Raw genomic sequence first — 15,582 nt, forward strand, 5'->3', positions numbered from 1 at the left:
AAAGCCCACCGTCAACAAACTAATTGGAACTTATCAGTGTGGCTTCAGACCAGGAAAATCAACAGCCGACCAGACCGTGCGCCAAATTTTGGAAAATACCCTTGAAAAGAGAATCGACACACACCATTTTGTCGATTTCAAAGCTGCTTTTGACAGCACGAATTTGGTATTCGCGATGTCTGAATTTGGTATCCGCGCAAAACTAATTCGTGTGACTTTTTCAATCTACTTCTGGAGACGAACAAAGACCAAACTTTCTAAGTCTCACATTATTTCCTGCTATATGGTGCAGAGGCATGGACGATGAGGAGGATTATGCGGAAGATTTATGGTTTTTGAGTGTTGGCCACGACGAATATCGCATTCAATGAAACGAGAAGCTGTACGTGTTATACGACGACATTGACATAGTTAAGCGAATTAAAAGGCAGCGGCTACGCTGGCTAGGTCATGTCGTCCGAATGGATGAAAGCACATGAACTCTGAAAGTATACGACGCAGTACCCGTCGGGAAAAGCAGAGGAGAAGAAAGACCTCCACTCCGTTGGAAAAACCAGGTGGAGAAGGACCTAGCTACACATGGAATTTCTAATTAGCAGGAACAGCGTAAGCGGTGTCTACGACAATAAAGAAGAAGAGGAAGGTGATTTTATGAGTTTCTAGTTGCTTGATCTTCGAAAAAGTTTTTGTGTAGTGAATTTACTGGTATGTACATGTTTTGAAATACTAACTAAGCCAGGTTATTCATCTCTTACTTCGTGAGAACATTCTGAAACCACAAAGCACTCAGGTCAATATAGTACAATCACCTATTAGGTTATGACCCAGTTAATCCGAATACGAACAATGCGCTTCGTTTGTTTAATTTGATGCAAATCTGCTATAAAAAATCTATACAATTTGCTTACGCATTGCACAAATATTTACTTAAATAGGCATAATTAGAATATAATATGAGTCGCATGCTATAACTCAGACTATATAAGTACGTGTCTGTAGGTGTGTGATGCGAACCTGTATTTTCCCATGTTTGTGCCTTACGCTCATACTCACCTTAGGTTAATAACATCTGCTTAGGCGGTGCATTGTCCCTGCTGGAAGCCGGTCGATATACAGTGCGCCTTACAAGTAACCGTACGACATACCTACATGCATAGAATGTGGCTCGCGAAATGTACGAATGATAAATTATGTCAGCACGAGCATCGATTGCACTCAAGCGCTTGATTAATTTTGATTAATTAATCTTGCATTGTTGAGGCGTCAATTGGCGATGTAAATGTGCTATATTTTATGAAAGTGCTGTAATTAAGTTTAATAAGCTTTGATGCGCAGAGTTCTTGTTGTTTTCATTGAGGATATTTGCTTATAATTAATGATTAACATTGCTACCGGAAAAGAATTAATAAAATAACATAACTGTTCTTTTTTGCTAATTTGATTGCAGTCGGAACTGTTTAAGGAGATAATTAATATAAATCCGCTTATGTTTGTTGCCTGTTACGATTTGATTGACTTATGGAAATGAAATGTAATTGAAGTATCGTATGATTGTTGAAGTGAATTAAATTAAAGTGAGTAGGGGCGCTCGTGTACCCAGCTGTGCGGGAAGTCAGTGCTCAGTTGAGTAATGATTCGTTACAAGTGTGATTGAAGAGTTCACAATTCTATTTCTTCCGCAAACAGCATGAGTCCGAATAGCATAAAACGTATGTAATTAAAATAATATTATTACTAAGAATCTGAGTATCTTTTTGCGGGGTATTAATGAAACACTTGCAATATGTGCCAGAAGTGTCAAAGATGAGTTTATTCGGTAAAGAGCTGAAATATGCACAATGAAATGCACATATTTTTATCACTTCTAAGCGGTGTCTCATCCCCACACCATTTGTTTATAGACTTTATTGGAGGGTTTAAACTCAATCAATGCAATCAGGAACTGTGGGAAGCGTTGAGATAATCTCACAGCAAGATTTATAGAAGCGACTCATATCTTGAATTTGAAAATGTTTCAATGAAATTAGTCGATATTCTATTCGTATGGTCAATTCGTTTTCAAGTTCATTAACTGGAGCTGGTACTAAGAAAGGGTCCACATAATGAGTGTCTGCCCATCCGTCAGCAGGTCGCGCTTGCGTCGTATTGATTGTTGCGGACCTACTGCCGTATACTGACAGATGTGCTCAGTAGCGCGTAGTTCGTTCAACTAGATATTACCATCCTCCATTGGGTCGGGGCAATATGGATCCTGTTCCACTTCGGCCACATTAGACAAAGAGAAGTCAATTTCGCTGCGCGTTTCATGGGAGCTCACGAGTTGATCAGCAGCAATTGTGTTGGCGTCATCAACCAACGTTGAAGCTACGGTAGCCGTCTGCGTTTGGATTTCAGACATTTTTATTTGACCAGTTGATTTTAACATGTCCATGTTTAAGAATAGTTTAAGAATCAAGAGCTATCTGTCGTGGTGGTTCCATGGGAACTCATGACTTGATTAGCAGCAATTGTGTTGGCGTCATCAACCAATATCCATGTTTAAGAATGGTTTAAGATTAAAGAGCTATCTGTGGTGGTGGTTTCATGGTTAAGGGGTTTTATGCAATCAGTTCTGGTTACATGAGTATTTGATACTCGGTACTACTATCGACAATTACTGCGTCAACCACTTCTACTACAGTTGTGCCATCATTGTTGCTGTCAACTGTGGCGAGTGTGGTCTCGTAGTAGGGTGCAGTTGTTATTTGCTGTTAGTTTATTTTTCATTTATATTCCGATAAATTTGTAGGGTCCGTTAACTTTTGTTCGATTAACTCATCAGTTGTATTCTCTATTATATGTACAGCAGTGATATTGTGCATCGCATTCCAGTGAGGGCATCGATCGGACATAACTGTAGCCAGAAGGGGCAAGGATTGACCTATAAGTTCACTGAATCAACAGCAGCCGCTGTTTTGAACATGGTTTTAATGAATGAGTTGTTGCCGGAAGCGTTCTCCGTTAATGGTTTCACCCGGTTGCAGAAGCTCTTAATATAGCGCATTCTTCCGACTAAACTCAGCTTGGGCGATGATTTGGATGGCTTTTCCAGGTTCCATTTGCTTGTATGTATTTAGTCACGATCCAATGCAAATATGTCTTATTTTTGTAGCTTTCAAGCAGCAATTCTGCCATATAAAGTTATCTTCCAACTTTGGCTGCAACCCATTTGTCATCTCATTTCCTCGGATTTGAATGTGTTCGACTGCTTTTAGACGTTTCGAAATGGCTGTTTGAGTGACTTGCGAGATTTTTGACAACAATTTTTACAGAGTAACACTTCTGATCTTCGTCTTCCAAACCAAAATTACCACTTTTAAATGAATCAAACCACTTTTGGTACGTTTGCTCAGCTTGAACTTTTGGCTGAGGATCTTTCCATGATACTTTATTGAAGAAGAACTTCCCTCTAAAACACTTTTTATGCACAAAGAGCGTAATATTGTAGTGAAATTTTAAATGAAAAAAATTATTATTTCAGTTTAGTGTTTTAGATATCCGGTAACAGACCATAAACTACTAAATGTAAGACCGATTGAACTCTAAGTTCAAATAATTTAATAGGACTGCAAATATTTAATTTTTTTTGTAGGTTATGAGTTGAAGAATGTACTGTTACCTGTGGTGGTCTACTGTGCCCTCTCCTATTATCACATTTTTAACCTAGTTAAATCAAAGAGTAATGGGTTAATGGATGTGATAAGCTAAAAGTTCTCTGACTGATGGCTTAAGAAAACATCTGTTTGAATTAAAATGAGAAGGCCAAACATCCCCTCCACAGGGTTGGGGTTGGGGCTGGGTTTGGGACCCGCCAGGTAAAAAAACGCCCACAATGAAAAGGAACAAACAGCCTCGGAAGAGAAACCTTCCTTTTGATGACGACCATGGCAAACGTACTAAGGAAATCTCCCGTCATCAAACAAACAGTCGTCGCACTCGCGACTAGGCTCCCACGTCAGTGTTGACAGTCATAACTTCGAAGTTGTAGATATTTCCGTATATCTTGGAACCTGCATTAACAACAACAACAATGTCAACCTGGAAATCCAACGCAGAATAACTCTTGCCAACAGGTGCTACTTTGGACTGAATAGCCAATTGAGAAGTAAAGTCCTCTCTCAACGAACAAAAACCAAACTCTTTAAGAAAGGTTCTGTGAAAGATTTATGGTCCCTTGCGCTGTGGCGAAGGCGAATATCGCATTCGATGGAACCATGAGCTGTATGAGATATACGACGATATTGATATAGTTAAGCGAATCAAGAGACAGGGGCTGAGCTGGCTAGGTCATGTCGTACGCAATTAAAATGAACTGGCGGAGATTTGTATAAAAGAGGAGTTAAAACCGTAATTCAGGAAGAACTCATGGTTAACGAGTAAAATACTATAGATCTGAAAGTATTCGACGCAATACTTGCCGGGGGAAGCAGAGGAAGAGGCAGACCTCCACCCCGTTGGAAAGACCAGGTGGAGAAGGACTGTTGTTAACTCAGCTATAATCGTGTAAGCGGTGTCTACCCCAGTAAAGAACCATCATAAAACCCGCCTTAATTAGTCACTTGGAAAAACATTTGTTGCTTGAACATTTTTGCATTAATTTCTCTTAGAAACAGCTTAACCTGGCGAAGACCGGATATTTGTAGCCAGTAATGCCATTTCCTCCATCGCTCATAATGCGTGAGGATCACAGAAAAAAAATGTTCCGGTCTCATTGGCTTCATTGCTGCAGCTTTTTTAACTAGAATGTCAATCAGCTCGTAATAACTTCTGATTTGATTTCAATGGAGTAGATGGCTTGAAGAGCTCCTTAACTATCACTGTGAATGACAACAACCAACACAGTTTTCCATCTGGCGTTTTCAAGATGTCTGTAAACCATTGCAGGTTGTGTTTATAGGTACTTTTCGAAAGTGAAATCTTATCAGTGGTTTTTACTGTCCTCTGCAATTTTGACTAATTTTCCAAAATATATAATTAGGTAATGTCGCAGTAGAAAAGAGTATCATTGGTAGATGGTCCTCAATAACATCTCTCCTTATGTCCACATTAGTCTGACACCTCTGGTCTACATCCAGCTAAACATTTGCATATCATCAACGCCTCCATCTCTTTCTCAAGTGTGGACTCCACGTCTCTTTTCATCTAAGCATAAAGTCTAGTATCAGTCCTAGCCCAAGGATGCAGGCATCCCTATATTAGGTATGAAGGTATCTCATACAAATGTATTATAGTACTCCCATTTGAAGTATGGCTGAAAAGATTCAGCACCTGACGCTTTAATCTTGGTAAAAGTGTTAATTGCCCAAGTTGTTGGTGAAAGTGCCTGAATATCAACAGACAACAGAAACTACGATCGATTGCAATTAAAATGAACTGGCGGAGATTTGTATAGAAGAGGAGCTAAAACCGTAATTCTGGAAGAACTCATGGTTAACGAAAAGGGCTTATCAGAAGTGTTTTGACTTTCGAAAAAGAGAGATCGATTTTATTTTATGATTAAGGATAAAATCTTGTAATTCATTGTTTAAAGAACTCCTATGCTTCATATATTATTATATATTGACTGAAAATTATTTTATGGGACAATTAAGAATTAACAGAAGAACTTATAAAACAATATGCGTATATTTCTTTATCAAAATCACTTATGCAAATAAGAATTTATGTGAATATGTTATTTTGGGAGGAGCATTGTAGAATTTTTATATCATCTAGGGTTTCTATTGAGAATAAAATTGTATTCTATGAGAAATATTCTGGTCCGAGATCATTGGGCTTCAGGCGTAATTGTGCCACTTCGTTATCACATTGCGTTTGCATATCTAGTTTTATCGGAACCTCAAAAAATGAGCTAGTACTCATTGAACTAGGCGCATCTTTGTAATCTCTAGAGTATTGTGAACTTGAAGATGAGTCATCGGGATCATGAAAAGCACGTCGACAAAACTTTCCTAAACGTTCTGTCTGTAATCCTTTGTCCGTATTACACGTACAAGTGTACAGATTTTCTCCTAATTCCGTAGACGCTCTGATATTCGACTCAAGAATCTGGCGTCCAATTGCTTCGTCTGGCTCAGTGGCTATATCACTATCCTCATGGCGACAAAATTGCCGTATCCAATCGATCTCTTTATCACAATTAACAAAGCGTAGATGATAAAATGGTGGCGGTATTTTCGTGATGAAGCGACTCTTTTCGACATAAATTCCCTCCTCAGTATCGTAGGTGTTCGGTTGAAGTGACCGCGGACTATAACGTGAAACCGGCTCATTTGGCACAACTGGTGGCAAGTCCATGCAAAGTTCACGTGTATAGCGACGATCCGTTTTGCTAAGATAGGTCCAATTAGCGGTATTCAATTTAGCTTTATTGAAATCGGCCTTAAATATCAAACCATCTGGATAGATCATTTTGTTGATGTTGGTCAATTCACCGTTATCGAACTCCCCGATGAATGTAAAAGAATATGGTGCTGCCATAGTGAGACGTCCGATGCCGTGAAAGCGACCACGTCGAAAGAAACCCTGGTATTCGCTGCCATCGGGATATACGTACAGCCCGTAGCCTTCCATGCAATTCAGTGGGTTGTTATAAATACCAACGTAATTGCTGCCAGTACAGAATTTGACGCTTCTCTGCATTTGTTTGTTGTGAGTTTTTCAATTCCTTTTTTTTTTGAGAATAAAAAATTAAATAGTAAAACAAATAGAAAATAAAAAACTTGTCATTTGACAAATCAATGAAGTTAACTGAATTATTATTTCACCATACTGGGGATCAATTTTGAAAGTTTAGGCGAATATTTGCTATTTGTGGTTTCTTAACCCTTATATAATGGTTCAACAAATTGCTTGGATTTTAAAATACTTTCTCCAACTTCTCATTTTCTATTCTCCCCGTCTCTTTTGGTTTCGAGTTTGATTTGGATGTCGAAATAGATTTTTAAGGACAAAGGAGGGTTGGATTTTTGGTTTAATTTAATAGAACAATTTAGAATGTGGAATTTCCTAATATATTTTGATCAGCAATGCCGCCGTTTCGTAATCAGTTTAAATGAAATAGGTCCTTGGAAGACAGTTCTTCCTTCATAATTAATTACAGAAAGTTGTTTTGTGGATGTTGATATTTGCAACGACCACTTCGCTGGGCCTTCTTATATGCGATATGCTGCCAAAAACAAAAAACAATCGATAAGGTAGTGTACTGGATAAGTCTGAAGCATAAGGGAAGAACTTTTTACCATCCGAGATTATTCAGAAAACATCACTTTTTGCTCTTTGTAACTATGACATAATTTATTACATTTTTCTACCGTGATCATGGTATATTAAGTTTGCCACGAAGTTTGTAACACTGACAAGGAAACATTGGAGCCCGTATAAAATATATATCGAAATGATCAGCGTAAGGAACTGAATCGATTTAGCCATTCCCTTGATTTGTCCGTCTGCCTGTATGTACCCGAACTACTCCGTCAGTGTTTGGAAGATCGAACTGAAATATTGCACAATTTCCTTTCTCAGCTCATTTGTCTTAACTGCCGATATCGGGCCCTATTGAAAGTAGCTGCCGTACTGAATGATAAGAGACAGTTTTAAATACGGAAAACTTCTTATTTGACAATATCTCTTTACGAAATTCGCAATGGATTTTCGTCAGTTCAGACTCAAGTCCTTGTACAAAAATCTCTTATAGTTGACAATGTATCTAACGTCAGATAATCTACAAAACATCGTTACAATCTCCGAATATATTGTTCAGACAAAACCATTAGGGCTTATACTTGTATTTAGTTGCCATTCAGCCTGACTGATCAGAATCAGAACAAAAATATTTTCATACCACTTTTAGCTATAAAAAAATGATCATATGAAGGGTATTGTAGTTGTGGTGAAGTCGAAGTTTTTTCTTGTGTTTATTATTACTGGTAATGTTTTCGCTCCCTGATAGGCTTAATTAAAATGTTGCACAACACACTAGGACCATTAAATCAAACGGGATAGATTCTTTTTCACCTGGTCTTTCCAACGGAGTAGAAGTCTTCCTCTTCCTTCGCTTTCCCCGGCGAGTACTGCGTTAAAAATTTTCGGAGCTGGAGTGTTTTCGTCCATTCGGACGACATGCCTAGCCAGCGTAGACGCTGTCTTCTAATTCGCTGAACTATGTCAATGTCTTCGTATATCTCTTCCAGTTCATGGTTTCATCGACTGCGGTATGCGCCATTGCCAATGCGGAAAGGACCATAAATCTTCTCCAGAATCTTTCTCTCGAAAACTCGTAATGTCGACCCATCAGAAGTTGTCATCGTCCATGCCTCTGCACTATATAGCAGGACGCGAATAATGAGTGACTTCTACAGTTTGGTTTTTTTCGTTGAGAGAGGACTTTACTTTTCAATTGCCTACTTAGTCCGAAGTAGCACCTGTTGGCAAGAGTTGTTCTGCGTTGGATTTCGAGACAAGTTTCAAGATAGACGAAATTATCTACGACTTCGAAATTATGACTGTCAACAGTAACGTAGGAACGTAGTCGCCAGTGCGACGACTGTTGGTTTGATGATACGAGATATTTCGTCTTACCCTAGTTCACTACCAGACCCATTTGCCTCGCTTCGTTATACATTCAGGAGAAAGCAGAACTAACGGCGCGGTTGTTGAGGCCAATGATACCTTATTTATTTCCACTAAATAATTATGAAAGATGCATAAATTTCACTTACAAAATGAGACAGAAGGGCTTTACAATCATTAAAACCAAATTTGCACGCATATTTCTTTCAGGCTAATCCTTATCAAGTCAAAACAATTTTCAAATCAGACTTTAACTTTTCAAGCCCATATCGAATAAGTGAACCTTACATTTAGAATTGGACTGAATGGCATAGGATTGTCAAACTGTAATATATAGAAAATTGTTGAAATTCAAAAATGACAATTTTCATATAATACACTTAGAGTACCCTTAAGTCATAAGTCATAAATTAATGTCGGGTCATCATACCTAATATAGGAATTTAAAACTGTATAGTTTGTTGACTTGAATGGTTAAAATCAACCTACGAATTGCCTCAACCCTTATACTAATTTTGAATGGCAGTAAAAAAAAAATCATTCAAAGTACTGGCCATATGTTTTTACACATTTTGACCTACTTTCTGGCAATTTGGGGATACCGTGCCAATATAAATCTTCGTTTTTTGACTTTCACCAGGTTTTGAAAGCTCAAAATTTACCACACTCGTATGATCTTAACAAACATAGAGCATTGCCTTCTTACCGAATCCATCTGTTTTTACAGTCGATGTTGTTGCGTGTCCTATGTAACCTATGTTTTTTTCGTTAAGGATTCTAAAAATAAATAAATTTTTCATCGCCAGTGACAATTCGATGATGATTTTCTTTCCAGTCTTTGAAGCAAAATTTCACATTTTCTCCACTTTTGGAACTGTCCCATATGTTGTGCGACATTTAACTTGGTTGCCGTGCCAACCAAACAAAGAAAAAATTAAGGCTCGTTCACAACAAATGTTGGCATGCCATCTTTTGCAGCTTTTTTTTGTTTAACCCCTATATACGAGTATAAGATAAAGTTTCCGATCCACTGGTTATCTGGCTTGGTTGAGTTTATATCACATATTTCCAATTTGAGTTAGAAAAGTTGATTTTAGTATATAGTATGTTATATCCAGGATACCAAATATGTTTGTGCTCCATTCACGATTTCGTCACAACATTTACGCAACATTTGTTAAAATACATTTACGCAACATTTGTTAAAATAAAGTTAAAAGTTTCCTTAGAAATTGCGAGAATATAAAGTGTTCGGTTACAGCCGTACTGAGATCTTCCTTACTTGTTAATTTATCGCTTTATATGGTTTTCATTGCCTTTCGGATCACTCCGTGCAATGAACTGCAACTTTCATATACATATGTATATATCAATACATACATCTGTATGTACCGATATATGCGTCGCTAGTCGCAAATGTTTTTGTCAGCGCCTATAATACCAATTTTTTTAATTGTGTTAATTTTTCATTCATGTCATTTTCTTTCACTCTTTTATTCACACTTGAAATCGGAGCTGAATTTATGACCTGTACTTGTATGTGCATAAGTATTTGTTTGCTTGTAAATTTGTTGAATAAGTTCAATTAATATCACAGCCATAAAGATTTATTTCGTCTATATATTAAGTACATTAAATGAGATAATGAAATAAATTTATAAAAAGTGGGAAATAACCTGCAAAAATATACCAGTGTATAGAGAATACAAACAGGCAAGATGATAGGGCTTTACAGGAACAACAGGAGGGGTGTTGGATGTATAGTATATTATGTGTTTTGATAAGAGTATTGGAATATAATATACAATTTTACCATTCGGTATTAAAAATTTGTGATTTCATAACGAATCTACCCCGTGCACTAACGTTATATGAAACATGTATGTATATAAAATACCTCAAAAAATAACATAATGGATGTTAACTGCAAATTCAAAAGTTTTAATATCACCATAGTGTAAGGTCAACCGCATAATTGCATCCCTGCAACACAAAAGAACGAGCGCACCAAGAACCCGAGAAAAGTAGTCGGAGTAGATACGTCGTAGCGTCAACATTGTTCGTGAATAATCATTTAGTTTTCATTTTATTTTAACTTTCAAAACGAATATTATTAATATAATTGAACTATGTAATAATAAATAATATTGTACGAGATACAATCTTTAAATAATAAATCAGAATCCTGACAAAACCCTAAAGATCTGGCATCTTTTAATAGTCTTTCTAAGACCTTAACTTCATTGTCTTTAAATAACCTCAAACAGAAAAGGTTTTTCATAACATCAAAAGGCATTCGTAATCATTCGAAGATTCGGGGCACATTTACCTTAGTGGCACGACCATTCGTGATGTTATTTCGATGAGTGAAGTCTGCTTGCACAATTGTGCTATGATATGCCTGTTCTAACATATTCTTATACATTGTATTTTTGGGTGAAATGGGAAGATAATACTCAAAGTGCGTTGCTTTACTAAAGAAACACGTCAGATACATTAAATTATATAATAGTATAGACTAAACGGATACAACCATACAACCCGGAAGTGGGTCTGAAATTTTTCTATGGCCAGGAACCCAAATTACAGACAAGTGGAATTGACTTGCTGATTGATTACTTAAATCCTTCTTGCAATCGTTGACTACTTGTATGGCTATCCGTGTATACAATGTGACACAAAAGAAAAAAAGGAAATTGTAATTTGAATTCCCAATGATATTTCAAAAAAAATTAGTTGCAATTTTTACCTAATATAGAATTTGTCTCAAATTTTGTATTTCTCACCAAATTTCGTTGCGAATGTTGAAGGCTTACGGTGATTAAGTTTTATTAAAAACACAAGCTTACGAGTGATACAAAGCCTTCAAGACAAAGCTCTTTCTTTGATTAGTTTTGACCGTTTTTTCGATTGTTTGCTTCAATCTCATGAGTTGTTGACAGTAAAATGTAGAATTAATCGTTCGAACAGGCTTTCCAATCCCACTAAAGCATCTGCATAACCTTTCGAGGCGTCAATCCTGGCTTTGCCACTATTTGTTGAGCTTCATCATGCTTGGACCATAATTTTTTTCGCACATTATTGTCGTATTTGATCCACTTTTCCCCTGTTACCATTCGCTTCAGAAGTAGATTCGTAGATGTTAAATCGGTCAATTAAATTTTTCACAGACAATTCATGTGGTGTGACCAGAGCGAGGTGCATCTTTCACATAAAAAATTTCCAGAGCAGAAGCAAGCGAACCATTGTTGTGCTTCACGAACTGATATTTTATTTTTATTAGTGGCTTGTGTGGCATTATTCCCTTTTTTATACAAAAATTTCAATGTATTACAAATTTCTTCATTATTTTCACTCATTTTTATACTCTCGCAACAAAGTTGCTAAGGAGAGTATTATAGTTTTGTTCACATAACGGTTGTTTGTAAGTCCTAAACCTAAAAGAGTCAGATATAGGGTTATATTTACCAAAGTGATCAGGGTGACGAGTAGAGTTGAAATCCGGATGTCTGTCTGTCCATCCGTCTGTCCGTGCAAGCTGTAACTTGAGTAAAAATTGAGATATCATGATGAAACTTGGTACACGTATTCCTTGGCTCCATAAGAAGGTTAAGTTCGAAGATGGGCAAAATCGGCCTACTGCCACGCCCACAAAATGGCGGAAACCGAAAACCTATAAAGTGTCATAACTAAGCCATAAATAAAGATATTAAAGTGAAATTTGACACAAATGATCGCATTAGGGAGTGGCATATTTGGACGTAATTTTTTTGGAAAAGTGGGCGTGGCCCCGCCTCCTACTAAGCTTTTTTGTACATATCTCGGAAACTGCTGTAGCTATGTCAACCAAATTCTATAGAATTGTTTCCTTCAGGCATTTCCATATACAGTTCAAAAATGGAAGAAAGCGGATAATAACGTCGCCCACTCCCCAAACGCACTAAAAGTGCGTTAACCGACTAACAAAAAACGTCAGAAACACTAAATTTTACGGAAGAAATGGCAGAAAGAAGCTGCACCCAGGCTTTTTTTAAAAATTGAAAATGGGTGTGGCGTCGCCCACTTATGTACCAAGAACCATATCTTTTCTTAACACCCTGATGATATGTACAAAATCGGTTCACAACCACGCCTTCTCCCAATACAACGCTATTTTTAATTCCATCTGATGCCTTCTCTGTATAATATATACATTAGGAACCAATGATGATAGCGGAATAAAACTTTACAAAAGTACGGTATTTGAAAAATATGTAAATGACGGATAATGAAATCTCGATTATCACTTTATCATGCGAGAGTATAAAATGTTCGGTGACATCCGAACTTAGCCCTTCCTTACTTGTTAAATTTTGATTTGGTTAAATGAAGCTTAAAATCTCACCTTTCCTGCACTATATAGTATGACACAATGTGATTGGTAGCACCGGAGATATACGACTGCAACGACATCTATGGACAAAATACAAAAAGACTTTTTCCACTACCCATTAGTAAAAAAGTGAAAATAATGGTGTATAAAAATCGTCGGACAAGTGTTCGAGAGATGGCAAGAAAGCTCGACATCTCTCTCGAGACCATTCGATTGCTTTGGTGGATATTTTGGGTATGAAACGCGTTCTTGCTCGACTCTTCCTGGTAAAGCCGATTTTTTTTTACTGTAAACACGTCTTTTTAGACATGCTTGATCGTGAAAATTCCGATCCCACATTCATGGAGAGCATTATAACACGCGTCGGAATGGAATGTTTCAAGTCGAACGAAGAGATAAAACAAAATTCGCTAAAGGAGCTGAACTTCACACATATGTGGACAGATAAAATACCCTCGACCACACAAGAACCCTTCTTCTTCTTAATTGGCGTAGACACCGCTTACGCGATTATAGCCGACTTAACAACAGTGCGCCAGTCGTTTCTTCTTTTCGCTACGTGGCGCCAATTGGATATTCCAAGCGTAGCCAGGTCTCTCTCCACCTGGTCCTTCCAACGGAGTGGAGGTCTTCCTCTTCCTCTGCTTTGCCCGGCGGGTATAGCGTCGTATACTTTCAGACCATTCGGACAACATGACCTAGCCAGCGTAGCCGCTGTCTTTTAATTCGCTGAACTATGTCAATGTCGTCATATAACTTGTACAGCTCATCGTTCCAACGATTGCGGCATTCGCCGCTGTCAATGCGCAAAGGACCGTGTATCTTTCGCAGAACTTTTCTCGCGAAAACTCGCAACGTCGACTCATCAGTTGTTGTCATCGTCCAGGCCTCTGGATATCAATATCATCGGCATACGCCAGCAGCTTTACACTCTTATAAAATATGGTACCTTCTCTATTTAGTTCTGCAGCTCGAACTATTTTCTCCAGAAGCAGGTTGAAGAAATCGCACGATATTGAATCACCTTGTCTGAAACCTCGTTTGGTATCGAACGGCTCGGAGAGGTCCTTCCCGATTCTGACGGAGCGGAGAACCCGTAGAACATAATAGACCATGTTGTCGTAAAACCATGAGAACAACTTTGTTGAGAGATCAATGGTTCATCTGTATAAAAAATAATATACGTTATAATTAAAGTATTTTTTATAAATGTCCTCCATTTTAATAAACTATAAATAATAAATATAATTTCCCTATCGTAACTTGGAATTATGATGCGTCATTCCTAGTTAGTTCGGAAATACTTCTGTTTATGGAATTCCCCACTAAATATACGACTTTGCACGTACGACACAAGCACAATACTTTCAATCTCTAATCCGGAGGTGTCACATTAATTAGACCGATGGGAAAAATATGAATTTGTTGTTACAACAACATAGCAAACTGTCAAATATATTCTAGAATACACAGTTATGTGTGCATTTGTATTTGTGCGAGTGTACTTCGGAGTCTTCGTATTCAAAAACAAGCAGGCTTGGAAACATTGTTTCGCATTCCATACCACTTCACGCGTAATAATTTTCGTATTAAACGACTGTGTTTCGTCTTGAATTTCATATTTTAAGTTCCGGACCACTGCATATTTCAAATGAGTATTTTATATTGCAGAAAGCCACCAGAGCGTGAAGCTCTAATGCAGCCGTAGGCGAATTCAGTCAACATCTACGGGGAGCCTTCACCTTTAATCAAAGACAAGTAACCTCATATCGCATCGGTCAGAACTGTCTTACTTGTCAGTGAGTGGAAAGTGTTGCCAGAGACGAGCAACTACTTCCACTGAGTGCCCAGTTCACAAAGGCGCAGAGGGCAATGAAATAGTAGCCGTAGTAGGGCGATGCTTTCTGGGTGCAAAGCTGCCAAAATCATGTAATAAAACGGTAAGATCGGAGGTACAAAAAAATTCCTATTGGCATCGACAGAAGAGACTATAGGAACATGATCGGAATATAAACTGGTCACTGACAAATCGAAAAGACTTCTGTTAATGTCTATAGCATGCCTGCAGGGAAACAATGGATCTATTGCGTATTGGCAAGACTACGCTGTAAGCATCGGGGGTCTCCACGGGATGATACATTGAAGGAGACATCGATAATGTTGCCGCAGAGTCTGTTAAAATTCGTGTGAAGCGCAGTCATCCTATATGATGATGGACCTAGCAACTCCATCTGGTATCGTAAAAGTCCAAAACTGGTCTATTCGTGGTTTGTTCACCTACCAGATTAACCTAACCTAAACTTTAAGTTTCGTGAGAGCAAGGCTTTGAACATTTCAGAACTTTAAAATTTAAAATAAACGCAATAGCCTTTAATTGGTAGTATTGCAGCACCCTTTATAAATCAGTGAGCGCCAATGACAACCCTATCAGCTGGAGGCAAGACAAACGCGCATAACTCACAACGTCTAAATTCCAAAGTGGCGCTCCACTAATCAAGCGCTATAATTGTGCGAGTTAATAAATTCGAGAAAATATTTGCTTAGCCAATGAAAATAAATACCAACAAAAAGGAAAACCGCATGCAATGTGGCCGCAATTT

The 15,582-nt window shown here is 37.8% G+C and overlaps 1 protein-coding gene across 1 annotated transcript; it reads right to left on the reverse strand.

The window, feature by feature from the left end:
- Positions 1 to 5,761: 5,761 nt before the first annotated feature.
- Positions 5,762 to 6,710, reverse strand: LOC120772813. Its single transcript, XM_040101602.1, has one exon. It carries the CDS (start codon positions 6,679 to 6,681, stop codon positions 5,782 to 5,784), a length of 900 nt encoding a protein of 299 aa, XP_039957536.1. The 5' UTR covers positions 6,682 to 6,710; the 3' UTR covers positions 5,762 to 5,781.
- Positions 6,711 to 15,582: the final 8,872 nt, after the last annotated feature.

This window comes from Bactrocera tryoni, chromosome 3 (assembly GCF_016617805.1).
Source record: "Bactrocera tryoni isolate S06 chromosome 3, CSIRO_BtryS06_freeze2, whole genome shotgun sequence".
NCBI lineage: Eukaryota > Metazoa > Arthropoda > Insecta > Diptera > Tephritidae > Bactrocera > Bactrocera tryoni.

What these genes read in the sequence shown, in the direction of transcription:
- LOC120772813 (XM_040101602.1), bottom strand. Translation starts at nt 6,681, where the DNA reads ATGCAGAGAAGCGTCAAATTCTGTACTGGCAGCAATTACGTTGGTATT.